This window comes from Crocuta crocuta, unplaced genomic scaffold (genome assembly GCF_008692635.1).
Source record: "Crocuta crocuta isolate KB4526 unplaced genomic scaffold, BGI_CrCroc_1.0 scaffold125, whole genome shotgun sequence".
NCBI lineage: Eukaryota > Metazoa > Chordata > Mammalia > Carnivora > Hyaenidae > Crocuta > Crocuta crocuta.
Window position 1 is genome coordinate 1817276 of NW_027531143.1, and position 14173 is coordinate 1831448.

Here is a 14173-nt window from a genome sequence, read left to right on the forward strand (position 1 = left end):
AGAGATTGAAAGTGAGGGGAGGAGGGGCAGGGAGAGTGGGGGACTCCATAGTGACAGCAGAGAGCCCAATGCAGGGCTTGAACTCACAAACCATGAGATCATGATCTGAGCTGAAGTTGGACACTTAACCCACCTGGGCACCCTGGCACCCCCAAGATTTTCTATATATAAGATCATGTCATGTGCACACAGGGACAGTTTTACTTTTTTCTTTCCAATTTCAATGCCTTTTCTTTCTTTTTCTTGCCTGATTGCTCTGGCTAGAACTTCATTGCTATGTTGAATAGGAGTGGTGAGAATGGGCACCATTGTCTTAGTCTTAGGGGAAAAGCTTTCAGTCTTTCACAGTTTTTTTAAAGACATTTTTTTAAGTCTGTTTCTTTTGAGAGAGAGACAGAGAAAAGCACATGAAGAGGGGAGGGGCAGAGGAAAAGGGAGAGAGAGTGAGAAAGAGAATCCCAAGCATGCTTTGCATTGCCAGCAGCCCGACATGGGGCTTGAACCCACAAACCGTGAGATCATGACCTTAGCTGAGATCAAGAACTGGATGCTTAGCTGACTGAGCCACCAGGCACCTCCAGTCTTTCATTATTAACTATGGCTTGTCATATATGGCTTTTATTGTGTTGAGGCATGTTTTTCCTGTACCCAATTTGTTGAGGGTTTTTTTTTATCATAAAAGGATGTTCTTTTTTTGTCAACTACTTTTTATCATTCTGTTCTGTAGATGCTCATGTCCTAGATGATTTATAAGGAGAATTGTTAGTCACTTTGCATTTTTCTGCCATGAAAAGTCATGTACCTAATTGCTTCAAAGTTTTTTCATAATATGCAACTTTAAAAAATATTATTTTGCCAAATGTTCATTATACTTACTTTATTGTTGAAGTTACAAAGATTTGATAAAAAGAATCCTTATGGAGGGATGCCTGGGTGGCTCAGTCGATTCAGCATCCGACTTCAGCTCAGGTCATGATCTCATGGTTCATGGGTTCAAGCCCTGCTTCTGGCTCTGTGCTGATAGCTCAGAGGCTGGAGGCTGCTTCTGATTCTGTGTGTGTGTCTCTCTCTGCCCCTCCCCTGCTCATGCCCTCTCTGTCTCTCAAAAATAAATAAATATTTTTGTAAAAAAAGAATCCTTATGGAAAAAAAAAATACATGAACACCACAAGAAGGGCTCAACATTTGAGAAACATCCTAGGAATGTTTCTAGGATATACATGTATGATCTTGGAATATAAATGTTCCAAGATATGTTCTTTTCTAAGAAATGTTTGTTAAGTTATTTTTAATTGCATGTCCTATATGCCAGATACTTAGATTCGAGGAAACTATTTTAATGAAGAAAGTTATTAAGAAAATAAGACTGGAACTCCTTGGGAAATAGACAGTTAGTGAAGAATTGAAAAATTTATTCAGAATTACCAGAAAGATTTCTTGCCTATTTAGATTAAAGAAATCCTGGCATAGAGTTTTCTCTGAGCTAGGTCAGTCATTTGTGAAAGTGATTAACAAGATTTTCCTATATAAGCTTTGCCAAACATTGGTTTGGAACTACAGCCTTTTTTCTCTGAAAAGCCTTTTTTTAATAATAGATTTACTGAGAATAACTCACATACTATAAAATTTTAAAAAGTGTATAGTTCAATGGATTTTAGTACATCCAGAGTTGTGCTACCAGTAACACTTTCTACTTCCAAAACATTTTTATCACCCCAAAAAGAAGCCCCCACCTATTTGTAATCACTCCCTGTTCTCTCCTAACCCCCAACCTTTGCCAAGTACTAATCTACCTCTGCTCTATGGATTTGCCTATTCTGACATTTCATATAAATAAAATCACGCAATATGTGACCTTTTGTTTTTTTATGTTCTTTCACTTAGCATAACATTTTCAGGTTCTGAATGTTAGGATACCACTGCATTGAATGCTCCCAGCTCTCCCATCTGTTAAAGAGATTGTCATTTAATAGGTAGAAACTAATACCACAAAGAGTAATTTTTAGCTGTGGATTCAGTTTTTCTTAGAATTAACACTCTGCAGCATGTGTTTGTATTTAATTTATAAATAATAGAGAAAATTTTTAAAGAGAAAATTTTCATACTTCTACTCATATGCTAATGGAAGCTTGGACAAAGGTTTTTAATACCTACCTCTCTGGCTTGATAGCACTTGCTGATAGCAATCCAAAATAAGGCACTAATTATAATATACAAAATGATAAGGATAAATATTTAGAATAATCATAATCTAAAAAGGGAAAGCAGTATTTGCCATTTAAAATTTCTATATTTTTTATAAAATTTAGTTATTTTGAGCAAGAGCTAGAGAGAGGAAAGAGCAGGGGAGGGGCAAAGAGCAGGAGAGAGAGAAGGAGTATCCCAAGCCTGGAGCCCAATGTGGGGCTCAAACCCACAAATCGTGAGATCATGACCTGGGCTGAAACCAAGAGTCAGACATGTAAACTGACTGAGCCACCCAGGCGCCCCTAAAATTTCTACTTCTTGAATTATCTTCCTTTCTCTGGGGTCAATTTTGTCTGTCATGGGCTTTCATTCTTGTGGTTTTCTTCCCAAATTTGAAAGCTTAATAGGTGACTGGATTGATGTTCTTAGGTAAATTGTGTAGGTTTACAGTGCTTTATAATGTTTGTCTCTCCTGTGAACAGGAAGATTAACGAGACTCCCTTTACTTCTTTGAGGTGTGATGATTGGCAGTCTTTCCTTTAGGATAATGGTCTGGAAATAGCTTAGTAGGCAGGGTGCACCTGGATACAGAATGAAAAGGGCATTATACTGGTAAGCCAATCAATTACCCTAGCAGACTTACTCTCTCCAGACAGATCAGATAATTTTTAAAGGGAAATGCTGTTTGGTTGAAAATTTGTTTTTCTGCAAGTGGCCCTCCTATTCAGTGATGAAGGGGGAAGAGCAGGAATTACAATGATATGTGGGATCACTATAGTTGGACACACACTTTCATTTAACCTGCCATTTTAATCCCTTTTTCAATCCTGTCTCATACCCGTCTTGATTCAAGCCTGGCGCTCTTTGAGACTCTGCTTAGCAAATGTCTCTCCCTTGATTATGTCTTCTCTTAAATGTATTCTGGACTAAGTGTTCCTCATCATTTTTTCATCTGTCCACATACTTCCACTTGCTTTTCAGTTTTTGGAAATTTGTGTCTTTTGCTGTTAGTATTGTTCCCACTAGTATGTGTATTAGTTACCTGTTGCTGTGTAATAAATTGCCTAAAACTTACTGTCTTAAAACAATAATATGATTCAGTGTGGAGTTGGGGCTGGGGCCAAAGCTGTCAAGACCCCCCGGCCTCAGAGACATGTTCTGAATAGCAGGACTCCGCCCCAATTTGGGGGTTAATTCTGGATGTCCTTGATTTCCTGGGCGTAGGGCATATATCTTTGCATTAATCTAATAGTTATAGCCTTCTAAATCCTGGGAGCTCCATGCTTGGGGTCTAATGGAGGCTCAAGTGTTTGGGGAATTCTTTTCTTTCTTTCTTTCTTTCTTTCTTTATTTTTATTTAAGTTTTTATATTAAAGATTTTTAATGTTTATTTATTTTTGAGAGAGCGAGAGACAGAGTGCAAGCAGGGAAGGGGCAGAGAGAGAGGGAGACACAGAGCCTGAGCTGTCAGCACAGAGCCGGATACAGGGCTCGAACTAAGGAACCACAAGATCATGATCTGAGCTGAAGTCACATACTTAACTGACTGAGCAACCTGGGTGCCCCTTTTTTTTATATTAATTTTTTAATGTTTATTTTTGAGACAGAGTTTGAGCAGAAGGGCAGAGAGAGAGGGAGACATAGAATGTGAAGCAGGCTCAGCAAACTGTCAGCACAAAGCCAGACGCAGGGCTCAAAGTTATGAACTGTGAGCTCATGACCTGAGCCGAAGTTGGACGCTTAACCAACTGAGCCGCCCAGGTGCCCTGGAAATTATTTTCTTAAAATTCAAGTTTTATGGGATGGTATTTTAGAAGTCTTAGGCCTTAGGGTTAGTCCTGTGAGAATTGAGTCCTAAGGGCTAGTCCAGGGAGCCCTTTATTTTGGTATTTAATTCTGCACCTGCATATATTAGATGAGGAGTATCTTCTGGACTAAGCAAACCTACCAAAAGCAGCTGACCATCTTTCAAAATAAGAGAGTCCTGCTTGGAAAAATCAGCCAGGAGAAGCTACAAAATACTGCAAGAATATTGGTCTGGGTTTCAAGATGGCCAGGGAGGCCATTGAAGGCATCTACATTAACAAGAAATGCCCCTTTATTGGTATAAACAGACAGATTGTTTGGTATGATGACCAAGATGAAGATGCAGAGGACTGTTATCATCTGCCAGGACTACCTTCACCTAAATCCAAAAGTACAACTGCTTTGAGAAATGCCCTAAGGTTATGTCTGTGCACCTGTCCTCCTGCTTTGGAGACATTGAGGTCAGTGACACAGTCACATTGGGCAAGTGTCAGCCCTTGAGCAAGACCACATGCTTTTTTTTTTTTTTTTTTTTTTTTTTTACAAATAGTTTATTGTCAAATTAGTTTCCACATAAGACCACATGCTTTTATGTGCTTGAGGTCAACAAAGCCACTGACACCAGGAAGGAGCTCCAGAAGTTGTGAGACTAAACACTTGCCCACTCCCCCAAACAAAGTATTTTCCCATACAACAACAACAATAAACATTTACTATTGCATCATTTTTGAGGGTCAAGAATTTGGAAGTGGCTTATCTGCGTGGTCCTACTTGAGGTTTTTTGTGAAGTTGTGATCGAGTATGTTGGCTGGGGCTATAGTCATCTGAAGGTTTGACTGGAGCTAGAGCCTCTGCTCCCAAGATAGCTCACTTGCGGCATGTTGGTGCTGCCTGTTGATAGGAGTCCTAAGTTACTTACTTAAGACTTCTCTACAGAACTGCTTAAGTGTTATCACATCTAGGACTTGACTTTCCCCCAGAAGAAGTGATCCAAGATAGAGTGAGATGAAAGCAATGATTGTTATGTTCTAGCCTCAGAATTCACATTCACCATTTCTTTAGTATGCTGCTGATTACACAGGTTGACCCTATTCCATATGGAATGAGGTATGAGTACTAGAGAGAGTCATTGAGGGCTATTTTGGAGTGTGGTTATTGTGGGCATATTTCCTTTTTAATTTCTTTTGTGAGATAAGGGTAAACAGTCAGCCTGCTTTCTTTAACTGTAAGTCCTATTTGTAATTTTAGGTCATTGATTTGAAAGGAAAATGTAAACATATAAAAAATAGTCCATATTAAAATGGAACTTAGCCTATTTCATGACACAACTTATACAGTTTTAGGACTTTAGACATTTCTTTTATGATTGTTCAGAGCCTTAAAAAATATTAAGGCTTTTAAAAATACTACTTCACATTCAGCAAAGTCATTGCTTGCTAAGGAAAACCCAACCAAGTCCCTCTTGCACCTCATTGAGAACAAGAGAAAAGTAATTCAGGATGTTGGAAATCTGCAGCTAACAAAACATTGTTTTCACTGATTGCTTCATTTATGGGTTTTTTCTGTTTTATCTGTTTTTATTGTTGCTGTTGTTATTGACTTATTTGATTTCTTATATGTTAGTTTTTAATGGTACTTGTGAACTATGGGAGATAACTAATGAGGCAGGATGGTGCTTTGGTATAAACCAATATATTACTTTTCTTTTTAAAAATATTAAAATGAGTTTTTGAAACGTGCCTTTTGGGGGAAGAATAATTTAGAAGTAAAGGACATTTCAAATCAAATTTTGGCTAACAGAAAAAAAAACACTCCAAAACCTTTTTTCAAGGTAAATTGCACATTTCCATATGCTCATATGCTGGAATTAAACTGTGTTACTGACCTCTGCTTCATAAATAACATCTCAGCTATAGTAAAATGTTAATCTTTTTCTGAAACTTTAAAAAAAAGTTTTGGGAATTTTGTCAAAAAATTCTTCCTGTAAGATATATTCTAAAATGAGGATTTAAGCCATCATTTTAATAGTGTGCTTTTTGCTCTATGGAATGTAAGATTTATAATTTAAATTAATGTCTGAGTTGTCATGTCTTAAGGATTGATGATACTGTTAGTATCAAATATTCAGTATGATGTATTTTCACAGCTGCAAGCTTATCTCAAGAGTCTTATTTAAAAAATCACTTTAGCAAAATCAACAAATAAGCAAGGTAGACAAATAAATCAAGACTCGACTCTGGAATCTCTCATTGTTGGATTTATTCATTCTTATTAGTATAAGTTATTTTATATAGAAAGTTTAATTGGAGGCCTATTTTCTTCCTTGGGATTTTTCTCTATTGGTAGGTGAACATAGATTCTGGTTTTGATAGTGGTACAAAAATTTACTTAATATCTAAAGAACTTCTAAGTTATTTTAAAACCTATTAGGGTTTTTTAAACCTGAGGAACACTTTGCTTTTAGCATAATATATTTTCCTTAAATTATGAGAGGAACTGTTACTTAAAGTAGAGAATATATAATATCAGATATTATCATTTCTGTTTATGTTTTTTTTGTTTTTTGTTTTTGCCTCTGGTCTAATAGACATATTTATTACTATCTAAAATATGCTGATGCTTAAACTTCTTTCCCCTTGGCTTTTTGGATAAGGCTGATAAAATTATAGTATGATATTTAAGAGTATAAGCAAGCTCTGGAGTTAATACCTGGGTTTAAATTCTACCATTTGGTTGTGGAACTTGGGACATGTTCTTGCTAATGTAAATCTCTTGTTTCTTCATCTGTAAGATGTGGATAATAATAGTATCTACTTTATGAGTTGTAAAGATTAAGTGAGATTATCAACTTAACACATTTAGCACAGCTCTGGGTGCATATGAAGTGCCAAACCTACAGCATGGAGAAATACTTCTAGAACAATAAACTAAAAACCTCCAAAAATCTCCTTTACAAAAGCTATGAAAACACCAGCAAGAATTGCCAAAATCAAAATTTTAAGAATTCTGAAAATTAATGAAAAAATTCTAGAAATTTAAGGGGCATTTATTCAAGAAAAATGGCTTTGTGAGAACAGTGAACTTGTGGATTTTTAATTTGATCTCTTCCCATTCCCCTCTCCTCCATAGTCTTGAAAACTAGCAATCTCACAACTGTGGTAATTGCAAAAACCAGGAGCCTGGCAACCACCAAAAGAAACTTAATGGCTTTGGAGCTTCACAAAATTCTCACTGTTTTGACCTGTGTGGCAGCTCCCCACAAAGTTCCATTCTCAGGACTTTCTTTGATCTCTGTAGGAAGGACCTATCCCTATGGCCTTTGTCAAAAACAATCGGTGGCAATTGTTTAACATTACATACAGGAGGTGGTGATACCAATCAGGGCTAATAAGAGGCTGATCAAAACACTTAAAAGGAAAAATTGAAAAATGAGATTTTAACAGGGGGCTTTGAAAAGTTCCAGTATATTCCTGGGAATCTAGAAGGCCACAGGCATGCACAGGACTATGCATATGTCCAGGAAAGGCCTAGCAGTCCCCAACCCCTCACTGCTGGCTGACCTTGATATTCTGTAGAAGTGGGGAATAAAATTTCAGGCAGAAAAAAGAGAAAAATGATTAATTGGAATTTATCAAAAGTAAAAACTCTTGTGCTTTAAAGGACACCAACAAGAAAGTGGAAAAAAAAAAAACAGCATATTTCTCCCAATATTGAGAGAAATACTTATAAATCATGTACCTTGTAAAGATACATGTCCAGAATATATAATGAATGGTTACCACTCAACCATAAATGGACAAAGGATTTGAATAGACATTTCTCCAAAGAAGATATACAGAAGCCAGTGTGGAGATGAAAGATGCTCAAAATTGTTAGTCATTAGAGAAACTAAAGAACACTTAACACCCACTAGAGTGGCTACAATGTAAAAAATGGACAATAATAGTTATTGGTGAGGGTGTGCAAAAATCTAAATCATTGTGCATCCCTACTGGGAGTGGAACATGGTGGGGTCTCTTTGCAAAGCAATTTGTCAGTTCCTCAAAAAGTTAGAGTTACCATCTGACCCCTCCTCTCTTAGGTATATTCTCAAGAGAATTGAAAACATTAAAAACTTTTACACAAATGTTCAAAGCAGACTTATTCATGATAACCAAAAGTGGAAACAACTTACATTTCTATCATTTGAGGAATGGAGAAAAAAAAAAGTGGTGTATCTATATAATTTTGCCATAAAAAAGAATGACGTACTGATACTAGCTACATCTTAGATGGATCATGAAAACATTATGCTAAGTGAGAGAAATCAAACACAAAAGGCCACATATTGTTTGGCTTCACTTACATGAAGTTTCCAAAGTAGGAAACTCCAGAGACAGTGAGTAGATTAGTTTCCAGGGGCTAGAGAGAAGGGGGAATGAAGAATGACTGATAATGGGTACAGAGGTCCCTGTTGGGGTGGTAAAAATAGTCTGGAACTAGAAGGCGGTGCTAATTGCATAACTCAGTGAATATACTACAAAAACACTGAATTGTACACTGAAAAATATGAGTTTTATACAATATGAGCTGTATCTCCATAAAGCTGTTATTAAAAGACAAAACAGGGAAAGAAAAAAACAGGGGTACCTGAGTGGCTCAGTCAGTTGAGTGTCCCACTCTTGGTTTTGGCTCATATCTCACTCAACCTCATGTGGGAGTTTGAGCCCCACATCGGGTTCTGTGCAGACAGGACATAGCCTGTTTTGTAGTCAGTCGCTCCCTCTCTCTCTCTGCCCCTCCTGGCTTGCACTCTCTCTCTCAGGATAAATAAATAAACATTTAAAACATACACACACAAAACAACAGAGGCACCTAGGTGGGTCAGTTGGTTAAGTGTCTGACTTTGGTTCAGATCATGATCTCACAGCTCATGAGTTCGAGCCCCAAATCGGACTCTGTGTGGACAGCTCAGAGCCTGGGGCCTGCTTTGGATTCTGTGTGTCCCTCTCTTTCTGCCCCTCCCCTGCTCACGCTCTGTCTCTGTCTCTCAAAAATAAATAAACATTGAAAATAATTTTTTTTTTTAACACAAAACAACAGAACGGGCACCTGGATGGCTCAGTTGGTAAAGCATGTGAGTTTTGATCTCGAGATTGTTAGTTTGAGCCCCACAATGAGTGTAGAGATTACTTAAAAGTTAAAAAACTTTTTTTTGAAGCAAACACCACCACCAAAAACCCTACAGCATGTCATTTAAATGGATCACTTAGTATTGAAAAATAAAAATCACTCCAAAGCCTTCTTGCTTAGTGGGCTATTCTATAGTGTTTGCAGTTGTTATTTTTAATGAATTGTCAGAAGACTGGAATTTCATTTGTAGAGCTGTATGTGAACCAGAGTCGTATGACTGTTTTTCAGTTATTCAAAGGTTAGTCAGAACTGGATATGAGAGAAAATTCTTTAGAATTAGCCAAATTGAGATTTCAGTATTTTTGTAGAAAGTGTTACTTCAGTCACAATTGTGAGTTATAATATCTTTGAGCATTCTTTGCATGATAAAATCCTCCCCTCTTTTTTGATGCTTCATCTTCTGCTATTTGTATTGGTGAACTGTAAGATAAGTTTTCTTTGTATCCTGTGGGTTTAAGCGACTGAATTCAAACCTTGTTATAAAGTTGTACTCCTTCTTCAACTGAATTTTGAAATTCATTTGTAAAAGCTGTAAAATTCAGTTGTAACATTTAGCTGTAAAATCTTATTGAATTATTTTTATGGTTTAATCGAATTGAGTACACATTGATGTTAGCAAGATCCTATTTCCCATCTTTTATAAAGTTTCCTTCCTTGTATCAGGGGAATGTGTTGTAACCTGCTGTATTCCTAGCTTGCAGAACACCGAGAAGCACGGCACGCCTATAGCCTGGAGTCGCTCTGCCACTGCCCTTTTTATGAAGAAGCCATGCATCTAGTTGAAGAAGGGAAAATTTACTCGAGAGTGCTTAGGTACCATTTCAGTCTTGGTTTTGTTTATGAAAAACATTAAGTTGCTGTTGCTATGTTTGTGTAATATTTATCAAAGATGTTTATGAGAATGGGGGCAAATGTTTTTTAGGCTGAAAAAAAATTTTTACATGGTTGTCAGTATTGAAAAGCCATGTGTTTTATATTAAGGTCTGGAGGTTAAGCTTTGTTTGAGTCCACATTTGTAGTGGGCTTGATCTTGAATGCAGTTTAATGGTTGTCTTCCCTGTTTACTACATAGAACTGAAATGTTGGAGTGCCTAGGAGACAGTGATTTTCTTGCCAAACTTCACTGTATTCGACAGGCTTTTCAGGTATTTTTTTTTTTTTTTTAACATTAAGTGACTTCACCTAGCCACTCATCCCCACCTTCATGCTATAGAACCTAGCCGTATATAAACAAAGCAACTCTTTGCTCTTCCTTATCCTTATTTTTAATGGCAAGTATAAAATCTACTAAGTTTATTTTCCCTGCTTCCTATTTCCTTTCATTAGTCTTCATTTTTCTTTGCCCTGTGCCGTGGCTTCCCAGGTCCACCACACTTTGTCAAACAGGGTATTTTGATACTGGAGATGTGTACAAATGGCTGCTTAAAATAAAATTCCTTTCTTATTATCAATTAGTGTGTTTTCTAGATTGCTTTTTATTTGAATCAATCGTAAAATCATTGATTTCCTAAAATGAAATAAAATCCTTTAAGAAAAAAAGTAGCCTTGTTTTTCTATGTTTTGGGGGCTATGTAACATTTATTTTGGATTTTCTAATATTGAACAGAATTTAAATTCATATTTATTTCCCTTTAATCTTTTTTATTATAGGTTTCAAGAGCTCTTTTTATTTTAGTAAATTGCAACATTCTCTGTGGTCTACATGCTGAGATAGTGCCACATACAGTGCATTGACTGTAGCAGGGTCGCTTATGCGTAGATGTGCTGTAAAATCAAATGTCCGTTCAAATTAATTATTGGTTTCTTTTTTCTTTGGGGTTGAATATTTTTTTTAGGTAATACTTTCGGAAACCACCAACAGGATATTCCTTGCTGAGAGTGGAAGGAAAATTTTGTCAGCATTAATTGTGAAAGCACGAAAGGTAAACTTGTTTTCTTGGCACGTTTTTTATTGTTGTTCCAGTTGAACTAAAGATTACAGTACATTGAATTTTTATTCAAAGAAAACGTTTTTGCAGATCATTGCAGAGGCACACATACTAAAAATCAGTTAATAAAAATAACAATAAATTATCAAAGAACATGATTTCGTCTTGGGTTGACTTAGTGTCTACATATGAAGTCTACACTATTTTGATCAAGTTGTCGCTCATAAATTATTCCCAGTTTCCTATAAAGTCTGTGAATGTCCTGTTGAGAGTCATTGTTAGATATGCCACAACTACCACTATTGTTATTTCTAATCCTTCCTCTCTTACTTCCCTCAAATCCTGGTTGCTAAGGTTCTAGGAAATAGAATTGGTCTCAGAAATCTGGAGATACAAATTGAGTAGCCTCTTACTCTTACTCATGGGGCTGAATGAGGCAGAGCAATTGTAAGAACTTTATTAAGACTGTAAGGAACCACTTCCCTTTAGGCAAGCTGTATCCAGATGTTGAGAAAAAAATCAAATGAAACAGGGCTTTCTTGAGCCACTTGGAACACCTGGTTTTCTGGCCCAATTCTTTTCTTTTCTTTTTTCTTTTTTTTAAATATTTTATTGTCAAGTTAGCTAACATGCAGTATATACAGTGTGTTCTTGGCATTGAGAGTACATTCCTGTGATTCATCACTTACATACAACACCCAGTTCTCATCCCAACAAGTACCCTCCTCACTGCCCATCATTCATTTTCCCTGCTCACCCCTTGCCTCCCCACCTCCTTCCACCCTCAGTTTGTTCTCTGTATTTAAAAGTCTCTTATGGTTTGCCTCCTTCTCTGTTTATAACTTTTTTTTTCCCTTCCCCCATAGTCTTCTGTTAAGTTTCTCAACTTCCACTTATGAGTGAAAACATGATATCTGTCTTTTCTGACTGATGTATTTCACATCCATGTTGTTGCAAATGGCAAGACTTCATTCTTTTTCATCACCAAGTAGTATTCCATTGTGTATATATACCACATCTTCTTTATCCATTCATCAGTTGATGGACATTTGGACTCTTTCCATAATTTGGCTATTGTTGATAGTGCTGCTATAAACATTGGGGTATATGTGCCCCTATGAAGCAGCACTCCTCTATCCTTTGGATAAATTCCTTGTAGAGCTATTGCTGGGTCATAGGGTAGCTCTATTTTTAATTTTTTAAGGAACCTCTACACTGTTTTCCAGAGTGGCTACACCAATTGGTATTCCCACCAACAATGCAAGAGTAACCCAATTCTTTTGAACTCAATTACTTCATCTGCATAATAGAATTATATTTATGGTACACTATTGAGAGGGTTCTTATGATGATTAGTTAAAAGGTAAGTGGGGGGGCGCCTGGGTGGCTCAGTCAGTTAAGTGTCCTACTCTTGATTTAGGCTTAGGTCATGATCTTACAGTTCATGAGTTTGAACCCCACGTTGGGCCCTTTGCTGACAGCTCAGAGCCTGGAGCCTGCTTCGGATTCTGTGTCTCCATCTCTCTTTGCCCCTCCCCTTCTTGTGCTCACATTCTCTCTCTCTCAAAAATAAAAAAAAATTAAAAATAAGTAAATAAGATAAGTGCAAAATAAATGTAAGGTGATATTAACTGCTTGCAATTCCCATTGTAAATCTTATGTTGCTTCCTTGGCCTTCCCCTGACAGATTAAAACCAGTGATTTCAACTAGAGATTCTCTAAAAGGAGTAGAACTGCATCAAAAGCATCACATAGTATCTGCTGTAACCCAGGTTTTCATCCTAAGAACTGACCTAAACTGGCATACATATTTGATTAGTAAGCAGTGTGCTTATGACATCTTACTAATGTTCTTAGTCTTGGCTCCTGCCATATGTTGGAATAACAAAATATTAAACCAAGTGAATATGGCATATCTTGAAAATGTATTTTAATTCAGTTACTTAATAGAATTAAGATCTAACAAACATACTTGAAGAGTAACTCATTTGCTTTGTAGGTTTGAGCTTTGTTATAAAGTTAAGTTTAGGATTAAAATGTGTTTTCTTCTACAGAATCCAAAGAAGTTTGAAGATGTTTTTGATGAAATGATATATTTTTTAGAGCAGACTGATCACTGGGATAGTACTGAAATGGAACTTGCTGCTAGAGGAGTAAGTTTAAATTTTTTATAATATTCATTCCCCTTAGTTATATACATATAATATTTACATTATCTGGGGCCACTATTTCCTTGTCCCTGTTAAATGACAGTAAAGCCAATTATGTGGTGTGGTTATGACAGTCATAAAAAATAGCAACCATAGTCTTTATAGCAATAGTTGAAAATGATGTTTTTTTAAGCTCACCATTCTTTCCTTCCTTCCTTCTTTCATCCATCAATGAGAAGGCCCTAGCAGGATGGTCGTGGTGATCTGTGCAAGGTTGGCTTTGAGTGGGACAACAGACTTCTTAGAGAGGCCAGGGGATTGGCTACTCAGTATCAAACAAATAACTAAATATATTGAGAATAATGGGAGCCAGGTTTCTCACTATCACAGAAGGAAGGTATAAAAAGCTAGGACTGGAATTGGAGCTGTCCGTGTGGATTTGTAGTTTCCCAGATAGTTGGAGAGACAGACAGACAGCTGCAGAAAGAAATACAAAGCTTTGCATATATATAAGCCTACTTAGAGTTCCTAGTTTGTTCACTGAGAGGATCTGGTAGCAGCAACACCTCAAAAGAAATTACTTCTAGCACATGGAGCTCGTCTTCTAAGTACCACTCTTCACTAAATGGAAGGAGGACTCCTTGGAAAAATGGCTGATCTCAGAACTGGGATAGGAGAAGTCCATGATGAGCCTGGAACATTTTGTAACAGAAGCTTAAAGAATGAGTTTGCAAGGGGCTGAAAGGCTTTCTAGGCAGAGAAAAACGTCGGCACACAGAGACATAATCTTTCTTTTTGTGGTGTTCCCTCACTTGGTGAAGGAATTGGTATCCATGCAGTTGTGTGGCCAGAACCTGGGATTCCACCCTCACACCCCCCTGGTCCTTGCCTGCTCTGTCATATTTATGTGTAGGTTTGGTCAGTTTTAAC

General features: G+C 37.0%; 1 protein-coding gene across 3 annotated transcripts in view; it reads left to right on the plus strand.

Annotated features, from left to right (window-relative positions):
- Positions 1-14173, plus strand: part of MIGA1 (mitoguardin 1) — a 93524-nt gene that overhangs the window by 67982 nt on the left and 11369 nt on the right. For all 3 annotated transcript variants that reach the window (XM_077771080.1, XM_077771082.1, XM_077771081.1), the window contains exons 9-12: positions 9860-9978; positions 10238-10310; positions 11001-11087; positions 13148-13246. In XM_077771080.1, the coding sequence (XP_077627206.1) occupies positions 9860-9978; positions 10238-10310; positions 11001-11087; positions 13148-13246 (378 nt within the window). The remainder of the gene's footprint in view (positions 1-9859; positions 9979-10237; positions 10311-11000; positions 11088-13147; positions 13247-14173) is intronic.